The sequence below is a fragment of the Crassostrea angulata genome, chromosome 8, assembly GCF_025612915.1.
Source record: "Crassostrea angulata isolate pt1a10 chromosome 8, ASM2561291v2, whole genome shotgun sequence".
Lineage (NCBI taxonomy): Eukaryota > Metazoa > Mollusca > Bivalvia > Ostreida > Ostreidae > Magallana > Magallana angulata.
This window is the reverse complement of record NC_069118.1, coordinates 44,568,882-44,591,344: the sequence shown is the minus strand read 5'-3', so window position 1 is coordinate 44,591,344 and position 22,463 is coordinate 44,568,882. Positions and strand designations below refer to the sequence as shown.

Here is a 22,463-nt window from a genome sequence, read left to right as displayed (position 1 = left end):
TAATATATATTTTTACATTTTGCAATGTCTTTATCCTTGATAAAACTAAGAATCGATTTTGTATTGAATAGTTTAAAACGTGTTATTACTGACTTCTTAATTAGTTAATATTGTAAGGTGATCAAATGTGATCGTGATCGGATGTCATCAAATATATCATAAAACCCTTTTTGCTTTATTAGATTTGATTATTCCAAACCGTTTTTGGTAACCTCGTAAAACTAAAAGAATGATGCTTTATTCCTTAAATAAAGCTCAACAAAATATGCTGGTAATAAGTTAAAATAATCGAAAATAAGATCAAATACTTGTGGGGTTCTTCGCTATGAAAATTGCACACAACCTCAATAAGTGTAGGAATTAAATGAAGAAAATTTTTGTAAACGAATAATAATTATAATGTAGTCTTAAAATATTGAAAGAAATAATTTTGAATAACACGTTGTAAAAGGTTCATCAGTTAAAAGTAATTGGAAATCATTAAATAATAGTGAGCTCAAAATGGTACTCCATTTTGAATTTTATTTAAAAATTTTCAAGATGAGTCTAACTGGTTGGATGAATGCTATCATGCTTAGCTTCTGTACTTTGGATGTGATAATGCAGCATTCGGTCAAAGTACCGAATGTCTGTGTACACACATACACACACACAGACATATATATATATATATATATATATATATATATATATATATATTATATATATATATATATATATATATATATATATATATATATGAAAATGATCAAGTTATTCAATGTCTTATTCTTTAGGTGGCTATATTTTCTACGACAGTTCCAGTACTTTAGTTCTCCCAGCCATTAGTTCCGCCACAGTTTCTTCTTCTTATATAATAACCATTGTGCTGACAAAGATATGTTTATACCTTAACACAATTTCTCTTGAAATTTAGTGTATTGTTAATTTGATAGCAAATTCTTCAACATGTAATTCTAATTTGAATTCTAATTCTAGAAAAAGGAGTTCATTTGTGTTGGACTGAAATTAACTTTAAGTGGGTTTGATACATTTCAGGAGTAGAAATAAAATGATCTTCAAAATGATCCCAAATGTCGTTCATGCATCTTGATTGTTTGTCATCTGGGTCTCATTTGAATAAGCGTTTTACAAAGATAACTTATATCTTAATAGTACTAGTAATTGTCAGTACTGAATATATTTTGTGAATTTCGTGTTTAAAAGTGTTTTTTTATGACAATGACTATCTCACCATAAAGGATTTTTACGTTCGAATTGTAGTTATGATTTGTATTTGTTTGTACATGTTCATTGGTGCTACTGTATTTCCTGTTGCACTATCTTTGAAAATCCACGTTTTGCCAATGCTTGATTATAATACCCCCGCTCAGAAGGAGAAGGGGTTATACTGTTTTACCCCTGTGTTTGTCTGTCTGTCTGTCTGTCTGTCTATCTGTTTGTCTGTCCGTGTGCCTGTCTCTCTGTCCGTAACAAACATTTCTGTCGCATTTTTCTTAGAAACTATTCATTGCAGATGCTTGAAAATTAAACACATTATTTGTTTTAGCATTCCAGATCGTGGGACATATTTTTGTACCAATCGGACGTCAACTTCCTATGAAATGACGACATTGCTTATTTTGCATATTAACATCAGAGCGAGTGTATTACTAGTGAGCATTGGCACACAGATCCCTGTTGAAAATGGGTGTCAATTGATCTTTTGTTATTGTGCCAGAAGTCTTTCATGTTTTTTTCTTTATTCCTCCTCTACGATATTACCAAAAGAGTTGTCTTTCATCTTTTGAATTTCCCTTTAACTTCTTTTCTTAGGGGAAGAGAATCATTCAATTTTGTATATATTTATATCTGTATGCATATATTCACTTTTGAATATTAATAAACTCACTTTTTGAATTTTCCCTAGTTTTCTATGATTTTACTTAGTATTTAATCAGGTTGTTTTTTTAAAAAACAGTCTTTAGATGATATATTATGTGATATGGTCTACATCTTGTTCTTAGCTATAAGGATGACTCATACGGCCCACGCTTACAGAAGATTGGTTATAGTTCTAGAAATACAGATCATTAAAATCATTACACAGTAAGGGGCTGTTTTTTCACTATGTGTAATGATAATCGTTAAGGAACAAAAGCTAAGTTGTACTTTCTAATGCAACTATTTGGAACGAATTCCTAAGAATAGGACATTTTAAATTTAAGAAAAATAGAGATTCTGAAGCTCTCCGTTAAAAAAAAAGCTGATATTGCTGAAAATTATTGAAGTATAAGTAATGAGGAATCATTGTTGGGAGTTGATTTCAATCAACTCTCCTATGCAGTTACTCTGGCAAACAGAAAGTGAAACAGTGTTTGCAATTAAGCACAAATCATCACAGCTGACAAGACGTAAATCTTAAAAATAATAGATAAATTCGGTGTATTGTATGCTGTACCATTGTTTTTCAAAAGAAACGTATTTATAAATACCTTGAAAATAGTCAAATTTTATATAGTACGAACAATTTAATTGTTTTTTGTAGCCATGTATTCCTACGTCATGAGTTAAATGCAATCTCGTTCAACTAGACGCTCGGCTGTCTCCGTAAATCTCCGACAAGCATAGAGTCTCTCTTGGTTGTCGGATATTAACGGAGACAGCCGGGCGTTTGAATGAACGAGACTAGAGTTCAATATTGCTTGGATCTTGGATATGAGGTAGAGCATTATACATTTACATTGTCTATATCTTATCAATACAAACGTGTCCCTTTTAGTTATGCATCTCTGGTGCTTAACACAAATTAAATATATCCCATTTCACAAATTATATAGCTTCTATTTTTTCAATTATTTGCTTAAGAAAACAACAAAACAGCGTTTATCTAATATGTGTGTTACTCGGGTCATTTGATTTAAAGTACACCATACAAAAGTGATTATAAGAATGCATACATTGTATGCACCTATGATAAAAATTGGCCACCTCTTTCAGGATTTTTTTTTTATTTTTGATGAAAAAACACCATTAATCTAATACATTTATAATCATAATAACAATTGCAATGATTATCAACATTTCATATAAAAACAAATTTTGCCTAATGTCTCGATATTTTGGTTGTTCCTTCCCCAAACTCATTTTAAAACATAACTGAAAGCTTTCTCTCTCTCTCTCTCTCTCTCTCTCTCTCTCTCTCTCTCTCTCTAATTCTAAACTGACATTTGCATACATGTACATGACGCATTTATTTAAGGAATAAGGAATATTTTCTTTAGTATTATAAATGATAAAATGCGGTCAGGCTCTTCATGTTCAATAAAGCCTTTCTGAAAAATTTGATCAAGCCTGGTCTTATTTGATTATCTCATAATCATAATATCCAAAGATAACATTTAGTGGGAATAGAAGCAGCAACCTTGTACATGTACAACACCTTAATCATTAATTTTCTTTATACTATTTTTCCGCCTACTTTGATATATAGGGAAATTTGTGTCAAAGTCATCTCGTTTTTGTTATTTAGTATATTTTTAATACCAGAACCGGAGTTTTAACACCAACAGTTGTGGAGATGATTTTTGTATTTCTTTTGTAATGAATCATAGATTGCGACTCCAAATACCTTGTCATTTCCAATTATTTGGTTATTTTGCTGAAAACAATATTTACATGTAATGAGCAGAGCTTTGTGAAGTGTGTTTTGTTTCATGTGGCATGAGTGTTAAACTTTAAGAATACATAACGAAGCAAAATAGCCCGTCTTGCGCTTCGTCAATGATACCCGTGTTTTTACTGTAATTTTTTTTCTCAAATTGATGGGGATTATGTTAACCTTTTTTTAGCAAAGCCTCTTACCATTAAATGCTTCTTGGGAATTAATTGATAATACAGGCATCATCACGTAACGAAGGACAATGCCAACGGCTGAAGAATTTTTCTTTTTTTAAATAGTAGTTCCTTATGTAACAAACATGACTCGAATCAAACGAAAATCCACATGTCAAGCAGCCATTTAATAAAAATATTTTGAATTATTGGTATACTGAGACTGATTTTTTTCCGAAATTTTTCCCCCCACAGATCCCCCACCCCCCCCCCCCCCAAAAAAAAAAGAAATACATCAGGGCAGGCCATTTTCAGAGAGACGGGGATGATAATCATCTAAAAAATAATTTTATGTGGCCTGAGACAAGCAAGCTTTGTGTCAAAATTAAGCATCTAATTATTTCCATTAATACAAGACATGACACAAACAGGAATTAAGCATTTCTTAAACAATAACCTTGAACTTGCTCAATTGATCTGGGTTAAGGTCGTGACACTCCCTCAGGTTATAAGCAATGTTAATGTGAATTAAGAACTTCCAATATTTGTCCATAAGAAAGATATGGACCCGACATGAATTTTACACTTTTCTGCCAGTGACCTTGACCTTGCCCGAATGACCTTGGATCAAGGTCATGACACACCCTTAGGTCATAAGCAATCTTTATTTGAAGTAAGAACTTCCAACGTCTCTCCATAAGAAAGATATGGACCGGACACGAATTTTGCACAGACAGACGGACGGACAAGGTGATTGCTATAACACCCCCCCCCCCCCCAAACTTCGTGCAGGGGGTTTAAAAAGATGAAGAAATAGAAGAGAGAGAGAGAGAGAAAGAAGAGGAATATTTGCTTTTAATATCCACGACCTGATCTGACATACATTGGGATATACCAAGTGCAGAATGATGCCAACTTTCATTGATAAATCATTAATATTATACATGATTATATAATAAACCAATCATCTTTACGGTACGTTTTTTTTACTTGTTTTTCCATCTCCGAGCACGATTTTCAGAGTTGAGAGATAATTACGGCTTAATAGGTAGAAATGTATAAATAGTCGAGTAATATATAGGTAGACTATATACGTGGGAAGTACAACGAATCCAGTACAAGCTGTTTCTACAAATTATTGAAGCCCTCAACGAAACGCGGCCAAAATCTTTGCATGAACTAGTCCAAAAAATACAATCATATGATATACCTTTCGAGACGAGCGTCTAATTATCTATTCATAATAGAGACATAATTATGGGTTGAAACATCGTAAACCAAATTAGTAGTTATTATTTCATGTGCTGCTGAGTATATTGACATTCTTGCAAATAACAGCTAATTGATTTATTGAACAGTGATAAATTACTTTAAAATTTTTATCAAGCTAAATCAAAGGAAAACGTTATTAATTTTGTTGCTTCTTCATACATTTCGTAAATGAAATATAATTCAATGACGTAAAGTAACGCTTTTAAAGTATGTTTTATACTCATCTCTTTTTTTGATAATAAATCAAAATTTATCTAAATTGATAATAACAAACGTCTGCTGCATTTGTTATTGTTATTTTTTTTTTTCGATAAAGGAATTTTATAATCCAAGTTAAACATTTGATTGAACCTCTAGTTCTTTGGTGCTGAAATATGAGCCGTCAATTCGTTCGACAAAATTTACGCAAACAATGGTAATACAGATACGCAAATGAAAATGAGTAGGTTTTTAATATTTTTTAAACGAATTGAATTCCTCTAAAATCTAAGATTTTCTGGTAAAATGTTCTGTAAAGTAGCACTAGCCACAACGAACCGTCTGTGTCCATATGTCAAGGCACGCAACTGAACAAGGAGCATAGAATTCTTTTAGCGCAGGGATCTACAGTTCAAGGAGTGTAAACCTGGACTAGTTCATGCAAATATAAAGGCGGTGTTTCGTTTAGGGCTTTAACAATTTGTGGAAACAGTACTGGATTACGAGGAACCAGTGGAAGTTGACCAAAACAGACGTAATGTGGTCAAATTTCTTTGAAGGAGTGATAATCCTGGCGGTCGTGTTCTGATTTCATTAAAGTTTTATAAAGCTGGTATTTAAACCGTATAGAAAGGCTTGCCATAATCTTATCAAATGTCGCAATTGAACATATCGGAGCCCTACATGATTTGGTAATGTTTCGATTCTAATGGCCCATATTTAACAAGGGGGAATGTCTTATATTTTATACATTTTTTATTGGTCCATCTAATTTAGAACAATGCCATGTTGATCTTACAATTTTTTTTCACTTTGCGTAATCTATGACATTGAGGTAGATTCTGTGGCTATGGAATGTCGTCTACCTTGTGATAAGGTGTTATTAATTAAGTCCAAGCTGGAAGTCATTATGTGTAGAAAGAAAGTCCCTTTACGTGATTTGCAGTCTCTTATTGGTCTGCTTAGCTTTGCCTGTTCAGTTGTAGTTACTTGGTTGGGTATTTCTGAGACGGGTAGTTGATTTGACTTGTGGTGTGAAGAATCCTCACTATTATATAAGACTTACCTGTGGAGCAAGAGCTGACCTTCATACATAGTGCTCCTTTATTCCACATTACAATGGTAAATCTATACTGCTGCCCAGTTGTTGGTTATCTGTATTGTATTGGGATCTAATCCCCCTAGTGATGCACTTTTTATTTTATTTTTTCTTAACCTTTTTTTTAAATGTGTGTTAATATTATGTTGAATTATAGAATACAGGTATATCTTAATTTGTCGTTATTGATTTCGGCCGTATAATTACCATTTCCTGTTCCTAATGCTTGTTTTTTTTTCAGAAATACAATATAACTGAATTAAATGTATGCATTACGTTTCCAATATAACTTTTTATCGGTTTACTCTTAAATGACCTTTTTAGAAAGCTAATGATTTTTTTAGATAGCTGAAACAGACATGTACTTCAACTTAAAACATAATATAAATTGAGTAATCAGTTTTTGTTTAAACCTGTACATAGCATTTGGAGGTGATAGATAGACATTTGATTCATATCTGATTCCTGTAAACTTACAATCTTGTGCGCTCAATTTCTTTTGTTATTTTCTTATATTTCTATATAGAGCCTTTCTTCTAAAGGAGACCAATATAGTCAAACCACGGTCATAACCGACGAGCCCTCTTACTAAGTATTTTCTGGACCCGTTGATTTAATTGTTGCCCCGTCATTTTTGCAAAGTCGTACAACGGTTAAATATGTGTGCCAAACACAATTAGGGTGCAAGACATATATATATATATATATATATATATATATATATATATATATATATATATATATATATATATATATTCTCCACCCTTGATGTTTCTATGGTTAAATCCGTGAAATATTTGTTTAAATTGGAAGATTAATATGTAAACATTCAAATTGAACTTAAATATTGGTATGTTGCAAATATTCAGTTCATGCTGTAGAAGCTAACACAGGTACACTATCAAGGCAATTATAGCGACAACTGCTCTCCAATCAAATATCACATTTTGTTTTACTGATTTCTATATAATAAAGCAGTTTTTAAAGAAATTAATCGCAATCCTTTATTTTATGGATTGTAACATTTAAAGGCCATTTAAACTTGCCAGTATGAAAGCCATCACATTTAGAGTGAATTTTGATACAATTTTTCAACCATGAATAAGTACAGTTTAGCAACATAAAACGTCTATAACTTTTGAAATAATGGTGCAAACTTACTGAAAATTGGTACATTTGTAACTCATTATATATCCTATCGAAATCTGCAAAGAAATGTTTACCTTGCCAGGTGAAAAATAATGAACTGTAGTCTCTGTCAACTTTTCCTATGTAGGGTTTTATCAGTTTTTCATTGAGTTCAGCGATTTCAACTCAAACTACCCTCTATAAAGTGTTAAACATTAGTGTCATTTCACTTTTCATAGCTTAAAATGTGTTAAACACAAGTTAAATTAAGATATATTGGCAAAATCATATATCACATAACAATATTATAACCGATAACGGTAAAATATTCCCAAATGCCTCCAGTGACGTCATGCGACAATCGAAAGACCTTAAATGAATTAAAACGCCATCTCTAACGATTAGTATTTATCATTAATCAAAACTCAATAAACCATTCTTTGAAGTTAGTAATTAAAATTATTCTAAAGCCAATGCTTTAGTAGGATTTTTAGAATGATTTATGGAGTGATTTTAATGTTTCTTCGTCATCGTGCTCATTAACATGATTCAACCTAAAATCATGTTACGATGAAACATTGAAGTCACTTCATCAACCTGTTTCAAATGCTTTTTGAAAAATGGGGACCGTTGGCTTTATCATAATATCAATAACTTGAAAGAAAGGCGTATTCATTTTCATGAGGTTTGATTGATGATAACTGACGAATCGATAAAGATGGCGATATCAAGAAAACATATTCATACTCAGTGAAGATTTCTGAAGTTTAAAATGTCCAAAGATATCTCTTAAGATTTGGAATTTAGTATGACATGTTGCAAATGAAGACATGCTGAAAACAAAACGAGTTTTGCAAATTTTCCTTTTCCTGGCTATTTTTCGTGAAAAGATTTATGGACGAGAATTTATAAGATGTCCAGATCTGGAGGGGATTCATAGGGACGCGGCCTCGTTTCTGGACTTTATCTTGAGCAGCAGACTGTCGTGTGGATCAAAGTGTACAGAACACAAGGATCAGTGCTGGTCCTACGCCTGGAACGGAGCCACTAAACAGTGCATGTTGTTCTCTGATAGATGTTCCACAGATTTTATTACAGATCAACATCAGAATAACTGGGTACACTATAAAGTGCAAGGTAAAGTTTGCAAGAAAATTCAAAAATATATAACTTTCATGTCCTTTTTTAATTTGATTGGTGTAAATTCATATATAGTTTTAGAGATTTATGAAACTAACATATTTTCTTGTAAACAATGTATAATCTTTATTTTCGGAGTTTCTGGTATATACATCAAAAGCTAACGAAGAAATAATTGGGCCCAGAAATATAAACATTATTACATGTAACATAAATCCTGCTTAAAAAGAATAACTATATAGAGCAAAATACCCTAGGGGGAAAAAACTCTCTTGGTAAAGAATTTTCCCCAGAAAAAAGAGATGTGTATCTTAGATGGGATTGTTAAGCTATCAGCTTATGCTTTTTTTTTCATTTATAATTTTCAAAACTTGACTGATCTCAATTTAAAACAAACCAATCTCGATCCAAAATGCAATAAATAAATAAATAAATAGAAATAAATAAAAGTTTCGAATCGATATTTCTTTTCTATAATTCGATTCTTATTGAAAGAAGTAATATTTTTTTTTAAACATTACTGGACATGAATGTTTTACATGTTCATAAAGAATACATAAACATTTATTATGATCCCATTTAGATGTTACCCTTAACAACTTTTTTTTAGGCGGAAGCGCCTATTGCAATTGCTTTCATGACCTTATACGTCATAGGTCAAATTCCTGCCCTTTTTCATGGTAAACTATCGGATGTTATTTAAACTAAGGGCACACAACTCTATACCCCCCCCCCCCCCCACTGTTCGACCCCCGTTTAAACATCGTTTCTGATAATAGAACTGTGGTATGTCTCTAAATTTTTACTTCATCGTATTTGATTATCCATTGAAAATGCCTATAGCAAAGATAACAAGTGGTAGATTTACGTTTTTGATAGTACAGGAACGAACGATAACTCTTGCGATGGTATGCGACATAAACAAAGGATAAGCACAGAGTCTGATGCCTGTAGATGAAATTCCGAGGGAAAAAATAGTTCAATTTGAAATTGCGTGTTTATGAGTACAGAACGAAAAATTGATAAGGAGACAGGTAATGAATGCTTTTTAAAAAAAAACAAGGGTGTGTATAAATCTATTTAAAAAAGATTATTAGAATGATACAATGCCTATAAATTATTTATAAACATACCAACGTCCCAGATAGCATGACTTTGTTGGGCCAACGTTGGCCCAACAAAACCAGTTACATTGGCCCAATGTTGGCAAATGATGTTGGCCCAATGTAATTTTGCTAATCGGCCCAACATTGGCCCAACATGTTGGGCCTACATTGGCACAATGCCACATTTGTCATCTTCTGATATTGGCCCAACAGTGGGCCAACGTACGTAACATATGACCAACACTGGCCCAACGGTGGGCCAATGTACGTAACATATGACCAACACTGGCCCAGCAGTGGGCCAACGTACGTAACATATGACCAACACTGGCCCAACGGTGGGCCAAGGTATGTAACATATGACCAACACTGGCCCAACGGTGGGCCAATGTACGTAACATATAACCAACAGTGGGCCAATGTACGTAACATATGCCCAACACTGGCCCAATGGTGGGCCAAGATATGTAACATATGACCAACATTGGCACAATGTTGGGTCAATGTTGTTCCAATATAGGTGCAACAATACAAATGCAACAATATATCACAATTTAAATGATGGATTTATTTTGAATCCAGAGTGCAGAAACCATGATAAAAAATAATCCTTGAAATTAAATGACGGCCGTTCGTTATCTAGCTAGCATATGTTCACAGGGTAAATCTATATCCACACTTTTTAAACTTAGTTACTCCAAAATAGAATAAAGTAATAATTCACTCTCTTCTGTTTGTTTTGCTTCATTTATATCTTCATCTGTTCATAGTCATCCAAATAAAACACTGGTTTTCAAAAACATCAAATTTCAAAGTCATTTGAAAGTTCGTCAGACTGGAAGGGGGCAGCTTGCACATATTCCCTTAAAAAAAATACAAATATTAAAAAAAATGAAAGAAACATTTATTGAGACGTTAATGAAATTGGCTTAATAAATATCTGCAGTTATTTGAGATAAATATAATACTTACATTTCTGTTTTATTCGCTTGACTGTGGCTATACATTGAGCAGACTGTTTAGATCTGTCCTACAAAATGCTAAATGGGAGCAGGTTTGGCCATCCCAACAGATCAGATATCACAATAACCATGGAAACTGGCCAGCCTCACGCTGAGAAAACTCTGTCTTAATTGCTTGGTCAGTGAATGTGCTATCTCTTATCTCAAGATCGGCAACTTAAATTCTACACTTTAGAACAATTATGCAGCTGAATATATTTGCAGAATATGTTCATTTTAATTTTGGGTTTTCACAATTTTAAGCTTCTTTAAAAGAATAAAAATTAAACTTGCATATTTTAACATGAGAGTATGTACACGTAACTATTGACTGTATATTTAGCTTTAAGTAATGATTCTATCTCAAAACATGGTAAAAAGAAATAATAAAAAGACATGTATAAACATAAAACCACTGTTGAAAAGTTTATAATGCGTGTTTTGATAAATTTAATCGACCAACAAACTAATCAGGAAATAAAAAATGTAATTAACAGACGTTGGATCGTTGTTGGGCCGATATCATGTCTCAACTGGCATTGATTGTAAATTTACAACATTGACCCAATATGTTGGCCCAAAGTTGTGTTCCCAACTAACATTGACTCTGAAGTTAGTTGTGTCAAGTGTACATTGGTCCAATGTTGGCCCAACGCTGTCTTCCCAACTAACATTGACACTCAAGTTAGTTGTGTCAAGTGTACATTGGCCCAATGTTGGCCCAACGTTGTGTTCCCAACTAACATTGACTCTGAAGTTAGTTGTGTCAAGTGTACATTGGTCCAATGTTGGCCCAACGCTGTCTTCCCAACTAACATTGGCACTCAAGTTAGATGTGTCAAGTGTACATTGGCCCAATGTTGGCCCAACGCTGTCTTCCCAACTAACATTGACACTCAAGTTAGATGTGTCAAGTGTACATTGGCCCAATGTTGGCCCAACGTTGTTAAGCCAACGCCAACCTTACAACCTACAGCCAATGTTGGCCCAACAAAGTCATGCTATCTGGGGTTTCGCGTAGTAATCTCAGACAATACTGCATTACGTTATGCAGTGTAAAAGTTTTGTCAACAAACCCACGTTGAGAATAACTGGTGACTGTCCATCTTCGACATACGTAAGGTAAGTTAGGTAATTAATATGTTATTGCTCATTGTATAAACGTTTGCCTCATCATTTTAGATTTTCATGTTACAATAATCTTGATCGAGAAGCTGGTACATTCTTAATCCGAAATTCCTCTGACTCTATTTCCCGCTTGTATATTGTGACGTGCGGAGGAGACATGTCTCAATATAAAAGCGGGGGTTAGAATCAGAGAAATCTCAGATAACTACATAAATTTTATGAAAGAATTTATTTTGTTTGTGTTAGGCATTCATCGATAATTCTGAAATGACGGTCTTTTGTTCTGAATACTGTACAAGGCGAGGCCTACAGGATATCTTTAAAGATTAAAATTTAGCACAATGGAATCGCATATTAAGGAAGATAACATTTCCTTTTTTTAAACCTTTAATATTTTGTGACATCTTTGCAGATCTATATGTTCATATGGTGATTTTATAATTTGTTACAAACTGCACTGTATGATATAGGGTTTATTCATTTTGCTTACAAAAAATTACAATATTCAGCTTGGTTTAAAAATGACTCATGAATAATGCAAATGAATTTTCTCTAAAATATCTCAAATATAGCTTTTAAGTATCATACAAGATACAATTCATTGGTTGATATAATACTGATATTAATACATAATATGAATATTCCAGATAGGCTATTGATTGCAAATTATTTAATTGAACATTTAAAAAAAAATAATATGATTTATCCTTTTACCTACTGTATTTACTTGTATCTCAGAATTACCTTATCATTACTCTATAATGAAAGTGACTGAAATTTCCTATGGAAGTTTCTCTACATCATAATTTATATGATAATTTTGATGACTGCATCTTTTGTTTTTAAATTTTAAAATGTCCAATTCATGAGAACTTGGACTATATACCAGTATATCTTTGATCTACCATGTTTATGATTAATTGCAATTCCAAAAAGACTCAATTATATACCTGACAATGATTATAGATAATAACCTAACATATATCTATTTGTTCTATATGTATATGTTCTTTCAGATGAATGTCAAGAAACTGATTAACATTAACTGACAAGAGGAGACAATGAGAGCTCAACATCATTCTTCATCTCTGGTGAAGGGGAGAGTTGCTAAATTTGGGTGCACAGCTAAATTCAAGCAAAACAAAGAAAAAGACGGATGCTATAAAAATGCGGTGTTGGCTTCCCAGTCCAGCACTTTTAAAGAGGGACAAACATTGCACGTTTGCAACTTCTAAATGGAAGCAGGGCATCTGAAATATGCTGGAATCCTCATCTTAGTGGCCTTAACGCCATTTTCAAGGTTAGTACATACAACTAAATTTAAATACGATATTTCCCGTGGTTTTCTTGTTTAAGTATGAACTAATTATACTCATGCTTGGAAGGAGATGGGGTATATTGATTTACCCTTGAGTGTCTGTTTGTCTATAACACAAATTTTGTCAAAGATATCTCAGCAACAATCGCAGATGCTTGAAATTTTAACTCAGTCTTTGTTAAGGTAGGCCATTCGGTAAGATTGATTTTTCAAAATATTTGATGTCAACTTCCCATTACATGTAATGTTAACTATGCTTTTTTGTATACTTATCAGAGCAGGGGTATCACTAGTGAGCATTGACTCACAGATATCTTGTTGTCATATCTTTAATAATATAGTAAATATTCTTGTACTAAATGCAATTAAAAACTGAAGAATTTTGGAGAGACATAATTAAACTTTCATTTACAGTTCAATCACTATATTTTCCATTTGTTGTATGTAATATACCAAAATAACCTTACAACTATTGATAATTCATATTGTGTGATCTTCTTATATATCTCATTCTTTATTTGCAAAATACATGTATACTTTTGAAAATAAATTATTTAAGGTAAAACACATATAAATTCAAAGAATTTTATAGATTAATTTTTTTTTAAATCCATGTTTTCTTTATTGGAGGTCAATTATATTGTAATGAAATATTGCTTGATAACATATCCATTATTCATTTTTCATCAACACATTTTAGAATATCCTGCTGAAAAAGACAGTTTTCATTGGTATAATGGATGCAAGACAACACTAGTGAATTGAAATTGTTGTTACCACAAATGGCACACTCCATGATAACACGCTTTCCAAAAACACCATTACGGCATGCAGCCATAAAGGGATTCTTTGAAAGTCTATGTTCTGTAATGGTGGAAGATTCCATTAGTATTAAAATAAAAACTTAAAATTTAAAAGTTCAAATGTCTTCAATACTAGAGACCTGTGATTTGACAGTACAACATGGAGCAATTGTAAAGGACACATAATTTGTACATTATTGAATATCAATATATAGTTATCCATAAATTACTGGGCTTTTACATTGTATTGTAATTCTCAACATTTGCATATATGTTTGATCTTTGTAAAATATGTTTGGTATACAGCACAGTAAGTAAATACATTCTTTCTAAGTTTTAAACATTTGTCAACAAAATATATGAAATGCAATCTGAGGATCAATTAGAGGTCTGCAATTCTCCACATATAAAATGACTTTGAAATCATCCTGTTACTGTTAAACTTGAGAATATATTAAGAAAACACCAAAATCTCTTTATTGAATACCTTTTTTACAACACATTGTCCAGATATTTTGTGTATTATTCTATGAAGCTGATTTCTCAATGGCTATTGCTTCTCAGGTAAGCAAAGTGACACACATACTACTTGATTTTGTAAAATACTGTAATCAAGTGATGTACAAATGTAACTTCTGCATTTTTGTGAAACATTATTGTAAAGAATAAAATACTACAGTTTCAGAAGTTCAGTTTACTAAATTCTAATTCTATAATATTCTTTCATCATTTTGATATCAAAATGAACATTTTTAATAAATCGGCATAATAAATGAAAATGTATTCCTGTAATTTCAGCTTGCATATAAGTATCAATTGTTATACTAATGTATTTCACAAAACAAATGTTTTGATATTTAAATTGCTCTTCTCATTGAATCTTTATTTAAGGCATGATCCAGACTAATCTGGTGCAGTAAGAGAGTATTTCCACATTTACTACATGTATATACCTTAATTGACATATTAGAATAGTGTTTTATGTTATCAAACTAATTCTTAAAAAGAAAATAGTTATAATAACACTATGACATTGACAACTTGCAATCATGCTTCCGCCTATCAGTACTTTCAGTACTTTGATTAACTGTTGTCATTAACAACTTGAAGAAATAAACTGAAAGTTTATTTCTGATTGACAGTGCTGTTTGACATCGCGATCAATAAGACAGCAGTAACCTTTGAGAACAATGTTGCCGATGGGGCGGTGGACGGCAACAGGGGTACAGACCTAAAGGAAGACTTTTGTACACACACAGGTGAAAACGACACGAACCCTTGGTGGAGGGTGGATCTGCAGGCTGTGTATCACATCACTGCTGTCAGAATACTCAACAGGGGGGAGGATAATTATGGATTCGGTAGGAAAACAATTTGAAGCAACTTCTTTGAAAATTTCGAAAAACTGTAGGTGAATGAATCTAGTGAATTTAGGAGTAATTCGATTATTAAACCAAAAAAATACATAAAAAATACGAAGATGCTAGACGTCATAGCCGTTACGTATACCGTGTTTCATGCTGACATAACATACGGCTTTTAAGATCGGATACCTAAAATACCTTTTATATTTACGACTTATTTTTTTATATTGATAATTCTTAAAAACGGTTATGTTTAATCCCTTTTCAAAAGCTGATTATATAGAACATAAACTTTAATTAATGAAATGGAACGAACTTTACATATCAACAAGATAGATGATGCTCTATAATTTGATGTTTTAGTTATGATTTACCCCCCCCCCCCCAAAAAAAAAAAAACCCAAAAAATAATAACAGCCATCAATTTACATCTTTTTAATCAAACTGGCACTCCTTCATGCAGATTACAACAAAGACTCAGTAGATGCTTTCGTGTTGTTTTGCAGACAATATCTCATTATTACATATATTTTTTCTGGTGAATTCTTTGATTAGTCGTCTTCAAAAGCGTGATTTATAACTTCTTGTCATCAGTTCATTAAAATATATAAACAATTACTAGGATTACAAATATATTAAAAAATTGCACTTCTACATTATTCTTAAAAATGCTATTTTACCCCCAAACAGTAATTGCTTTTAATTGTTTTAATGATTTGTGTGTCAATTCTAGGAAAGAGCTTTTAATAATATACTTAAAAGTAACTGCAGGAACTAAAACGAACACCTGTTTATCATTTAAGATGAATCACACCGTCTACAGAATGTAACAGTGACTGTGGGGCTATTGTCTTCATCCATTAATACAATATGTGGTTTCTTTCCTGGGCCTGGTACTTTGTCACTGCTGGTCGTCATAGAGTGCCCAACATTACCAATGGGACGATACGTAAAGATCTCCAAGACAACAGAGTTTCTTACTCTATGCGAGGTTGACGTGTTTGGTGTAATATAAGTCTAATATGTTTATCATTGCTTATATATATCCAAGCCGAAACGCTACCGTATTTCTGTACATATTTGCGCATAAAATTCTAATATGTTAATCATTGATAGTTAGACCTCTTACACACTGTTTTTCATCTCATAAAAAAATCAGATCCTGTCGCATGCGGAAGCGCCCCAAATTTAAAGGAAAATTCGGGAATTATTTTGCCTCAGCCATGTTTTGACGTGAACTTTCAGTAAAATACTGTTATGACACCTTATATATTTATCGTTGCTTATATATATCTAAGCTGAAACGCTTCCATATTTCTGTACATATAGGTGCATTTAAGTCTTATATGTTCATCATTGTTTACATGTATATACATATATCTAAGCTAAAAAGCTATCGTATTTCTGTACATATTGGCGCATTAACGTCTGATATATTTATCATTGCTTATATATATATATATATATCTTAATTGAAACGCTACCGTATTTTTATATAGATTGCCGCATTTCGGAAGGAAAATAACCTATTTATTTCGTATCGATATTAGAGAGCCTTTATTTTTCATTTTGACACCTTATAAAGTTCAGGAGTCGGGTATTAGTTGTTGTATGGCATGTCTTTGTAGATGTCAAATTGACCGTGACCCGGTCAAACAAACTTTTCCATGTGATAATTGAAAATAATTTTTTTTTTTATCGAAATGATTTTATTCCATTTTTTTCTTCAATTCTTGAATTTTATAACTATAGATAAAATTAAACATTCTACGTGTACAATCATTCGGTTCAATATATGTACTTATCAAACAATTGGGAAAAAGTTGTACGCATACTTCTTGTCTTTTAAGGTAGCTCAATACTCGTAAAATTCTCTGAGGAAAGTTAAAAAATCGAACCGATTTTGACTTAATAGACTTAAATGTCATCAATTGTTAGAAAAAATATACATGTTATCACACTTTTTGAGATGCCAGATAAACATAAACTAAAGCATATTTAAGCATTAGAAAAATGTAAATTTTTTTTGTAAAAAGTAAAATCTTGTAGGCAGAAATTTTGTTTTTCTTGTTTAATTTTAATGACAACTTTATCAGAAAACTAAAATTACAAAAATATTTTAAAATTAATCGTTGGAATAAGAAAAACTATAGAATTTAGACATACACCTGAGAGAAAAGTCAGAAAAAGAGTTATTTCCCCTTTGCATAGATAAAATATATAAAAATTTGGAAATTTAGTATAAAATTAAGTGGGAAAATATCTTGAACCTACCAATAATTCTAATTACATCCATGTGATTATATTCACATAAAATAAATAAAACTATTTCCACAATTTTTAAAGAATTCAAAGTTTTACAAAAAAGTGTGACATCACAGAACACTGGATCTACTTTAACCAATAATATCATATTGATTTGTACCTTGTTTTGTTTACATCAAATAATTTCATGTTAACCTCTATTATATACGACACCAACATTTTGAAAAAAAATGGTGGTGTGCCCAATCTGAACGAATAATTGACAAGATGTATAGTAGAAATTGTTTCACTTTTTCTAGCGTCAGTGGTTTATTTAACACAGTTTTGCTCGAAGGTCAACAAATAAGTTGCAGTTTTATTGAAATTAAATACATTTGTTCATTCATTTTTAATATTTTATGTAATTAGGCCATGATAGGATGCACTAAACAAGTTGCAGTTCTTCGAAACATTAAACATTCATACGATAACATATCCTAATGGGCCTGTTTTCCAGAAATTATTTCATTTCTAAAAGTTATGTTTAATGATGCGACCATCAAGGGTACATCGTTATGAGAAATCAATACGTTAAACGCCGTGCGTCTCTTTTAAAGTTATCGCTTAAGACAAGAAGGTTCTATTCTATACACAAATAATAAACAAGCACTTTTGCACATTAAAAGAATACATAGTTATCTAATTAAAATCATCTTAATTATATCTACGCCATACAATAGGTGTGCCATTTTACGATTGATAAACCGATAATAGAGTTTTCCGATGAAATTTATGCAGTGTTTGGATTGTGTAATATGTTCTGTTTTATTTCTGGTAACTTAATATGACTGAGTAAAACATCTTTTATGTAAGCACTACATGTATTTGCATATGAGCTCAAACTGATCATAAGACGGAGCTCGTTGACGTTCTTTGCCCTGGTAAGGAGCCGTTAAAATACTGTTTAATGGCTACTGGTCTGTGCATCAAGAATTAACAATTAATCGAAGAGTAAATAGAAATATTTATCGACACAGTATTCTATTGGAAACCCCATGGATAGGTTAAACAATGAAATATTGAAACAAAAAATGTTTGTATTTCTATGAGAAACGCCTAACGCTTATTGCTAGAAAAATAAAAAAAAATACATGTACAGCAGCCTGTAAGAAAGAAACTCTAATACAAAATTGAAAAGTGAAATCAGTATATCCCCATTTTAAGATTTATTGATACTTTTCAAGAATTTAATTATTGAGCATTCAGAATCTTCTACGCCTTAAATGTTCAACACATAGAGTGAATCCAGTATATTGGTGGGTATATCGATCAGTATTACATGTACTCATCGGGAAATTTGTGAAAACCATCAATTGTTTAGCTAGTTATTAATAATTATTTGTGTTGTTTTCATTTTGGTATGAGGCTATACTGCCAAGAAAACATTAATTTAAGAAAAGAAAGTAGACAATGTATTGTTGATTTTGCAAGATTCCAGCAGTTGTTGTGCAGTTTAATATTTTAGAGAAGTTTTATTAACCAATATACGTAGGTTTTACAAATTTTGGCACATGTATAACTTCAGTATAAAATGAATTATTTATGTGTACAGGTCAGGGGTGGTTTATTAAAAAAACACCTTTGTACATAATTGAGCGTAGTTAATTCCATTACAAAGTTGTTTGATGCGCTCTGTCGTTAATTAAAAGTAAATTAATACATGTATATTTAAATACATTCCAAAAATATCATGCATTTTCAATTACTTTTAAATGCAAAGGCTTGTGTTTATACAATAATTTAAATGCCAAGATAAAATGTTCTAACAAATTTAATTCTCTCTCTCTCTCTCTCTCTCTCTCTCTCTCTCTCTCTCTCTCTCTTATTACAATGTACATATTACAGAAATTGATTTAAGTACATACATGTACATTAAATGTATAATGATAGATCGTATGATTGAGTCCATGTCAGCTATGAGCCTGTCTGTGCCGACTCATATATCCAATAGATCTCTGACCGCGGTGCGTCAAATCATTCTGATAGAATTGATTGCGTTTATTCATAATTAAGACGAGAATGCTAATAAAAATATATAAAATATGTTTGTTTCACATACCTTCGTATTTAACGAAACATTTAATAATTGATTTTGATTAGTAATAGTTGTAGTTTATTTTGCACCATTTCCGCGAAATTTCAATAAATAATAATTTTAAAATAATTTTCCTTCTAAACTTAACCGTACTGATTACTCAGTGAAGAGATTCCTAATTAACTTTTGCTAAACGAGTCTTTTATTTTTAATTTGCAATCCGTAAGTCATGTTGAAGATAGTACAAGTCTTGCAGTGTTTTCCTTTTTTGTCTCTTTGTTTGTTTCGTATACATGGGAGAGAGTTCATCAAATGTCCAAATCTGAATGGCGTTGCTCGGGAGGAGTTGAGATTGCTGGATCTTTTGTTGGGCAGCAGACTGTCGTGTGGAACAAAGTGTACAGAACATAAGAATAAGTGCTGGTCTTATGCCTGGAACAAATATACCAACAGATGTATGCTGTACTCTGAAAGATGTTCAAACGAATCTCAAACATTTCAAGAAGAAAACAATTGGGATCACTATACAGTACAAGGTAAAAGCGCGTCAGTACAGTAGCGTAGCTAACGATAAATTTGTTGCAAGCAGTTGGTAGTTCAAGAACACGCAAAGTTTGATTGAGTAGACTAAACACATACTGAGGAGAAAAGAATTTAATTTACAGCCAGTTATAGGCGGAGATCAGGGAAAAGAGTGTCCGCCCAAGGGGTCAGATGGTGTCATCATTCCCCCGACAATTCTTTTAATATGATTGAAAAAAGTGTATTGTTTGTATGTAGAATATTTTTTTCTCTGTTGGCTGCTTTTAGTCAGCGTTTGAATCACTAAATAAGCAAATTATATTAAACACCCGCGTAATCAAAGTTCATGCAAACATTCAAAGACACTGCTGGTTGCTACCCTCATCAGGTTCCTTTACATGGTTTTTGTTTTCTTTACTTTTTTTTTAATTCGTAATATATTGATAGACAGCAAGATCCTCTGTAATACTTGTGTTTTTCTATAAAACCGTAAAGAAATATGGGTCCACTCCACTTACTAAATTTTATGTAAGAAACGGAAGCTCTTGTCATGGCAAATACTTAAAACAAACAATCGATTAATTAACGCTAATTGAAAAAGTTCCAGTAATTGGAAAAAAAATTAGTAAGGTTCGATGTTTATGATATCTAAAACAAAAGACAGTTCTCTCCCGTTTATCTGTATTAAAGCACTAAAAACGTCGAGTCCATTATTTTAGTAACGGTAGTATAAATGCCTCAAAAATTATATTTAAAACATTTAATTACATAGATGTATTTCAATGTATTTAAAACATAGACTTGTATACAGTCTATTTCTGTTTTAAAGATTTTTCTAATGAAATGAGCTATTCAACAAAATAATGTATGTATTTGCTTTTACCATAAAATCTGGAAATAAAATCGCTCATTATTAAATCCGTCATGAGTGCACGCTGTCCCTCACGACTTATGTATAGTCCAATTACCCAATCAAGTTATATGGTTCTTGACAAAAGAAAAAATGATTATGTTTTCATATGCATCTTCTTATGAAATTTGACGAATACAATTAATAGCTTATTTGTGAGAATGAAGTTTGTTTAATGTAAAGAGGTACGGAATTTTGAATGCATATGGATGAACATTGATGTCGTAGATGATCTGTGTATATGTGTTAATGTAGAATTAGAATTTCGAGACAAGATTTTGTTATTGATAAAATTCGGCTTGCAAAATCACGTGACTATTAATATTCCAAATTATCATTCAATTCGGAGAATAAATGGATAAATAGTAAAACGTAACCACGCTTTAAATGTTTCTTACAGAATAAGATCTAGTTTTGAATCCTCTGAAAAAGTTTCAACAGGAACATGAAGGGTTGTTCGGATTTGGTATGAAAGGCAGATAAAAATTAGATGAAACAGATTAGACTGAAACTAACATTCAAGTCCTGCGTTTAAGAATTCCAAAAAAACACATTAATCTAGAGTGAAATAAAACGATCAATTAAAAATACATTAAGTAATTGGTAAGCCTTGCCATGCATAATGTCCATGTTTTATTCAATAAATGAATTAGTTGTTCCTTTTGATATGTCACTGACATGTTTCCGCTGATTAAAATTGTATTTCAACTTAGTGACATTACTGATGATTTACCCACTTTTGTGGACAAATAATTGAATGACTCAAGACTCAAATAAAAATTCAAATATAAATAGTAATTTTGTGTGAGTGTTTTATACAGAAAAATAAAGGTAGATTTTATTTCAGAAAAAAAAATATTTAATACGAAACTAGCTCTTGAAGTAAAACCGTTTTCCGTTTCACAAGGTCATTGTGTTGTAATGTTATTGATTTTTCTAATCATAACTAATCATAACTACAATTTTCCTTTTTTAATTATATTAGTGCCAGTTGTTTCGGATATTGCATTGGGGAAACCTGCCGCACAGTCTTCAATGTATCTTAACTATGCAGCCGAGTCGGCGGTGGATGGCAACAGGGGTACAGACATTATCCAAGACTTGTGTTCACACACCGATACATCTGATACAAATCCTTGGTACAGGGTGGATCTGCAAGCTGTGTATTCCATTACAATTGTACGAATACTCAACAGGGGAATGGATATGCATGGAATAGGTATATGTAGGCGTACACAGAAACGCCATTAAAATTAACGTTTAGTTTTACCTTGTAAACGGAGAAATAAGAGTGATTTAACAATGCATTTCTTTAAATAAAT

General features: G+C 31.9%; 3 protein-coding genes and 1 long non-coding RNA gene across 5 annotated transcripts in view; 3 read left to right on the top strand and 1 right to left on the bottom strand.

Annotated features, from left to right (window-relative positions):
* Positions 1–1,899, top strand: part of LOC128158185 (contactin-like) — a 31,158-nt gene extending 29,259 nt beyond the window's left edge. For both annotated transcript variants that reach the window (XM_052820937.1, XM_052820936.1), the window contains one exon: positions 777–1,899. In XM_052820937.1, the coding sequence (XP_052676897.1) occupies positions 777–916 (140 nt within the window). In that variant the 3' untranslated portion in view covers positions 917–1,899. The remainder of the gene's footprint in view (positions 1–776) is intronic.
* LOC128158201 (uncharacterized) overlaps positions 1–22,463 on the bottom strand; it is a 154,158-nt gene that overhangs the window by 38,312 nt on the left and 93,383 nt on the right. The gene's annotated exons all lie outside the window — the stretch shown is intronic.
* LOC128158204 (uncharacterized) lies at positions 11,515–14,821 on the top strand. Its single transcript, XR_008239931.1, has 3 exons — positions 11,515–11,879; positions 12,902–13,185; positions 13,904–14,821. It is a non-coding gene; the product is annotated as an uncharacterized LOC128158204 (long non-coding RNA).
* Positions 15,056–16,783, top strand: LOC128161002 (fucolectin-like). Its single transcript, XM_052824275.1, has 3 exons — positions 15,056–15,071; positions 15,149–15,367; positions 16,174–16,783. Exons 1-3 carry the CDS (start codon positions 15,056–15,058, stop codon positions 16,383–16,385), a joined length of 447 nt encoding a protein of 148 aa, XP_052680235.1. The 3' UTR covers positions 16,386–16,783.

Coding starts and splice junctions, on each gene's coding strand:
- LOC128161002 (XM_052824275.1), top strand. Junction 15,368..16,173: donor GGAGGATAATTATGGATTCG/GTAGGAAAACAA, acceptor TTATCATTTAAG/ATGAATCACACCGTCTACAG.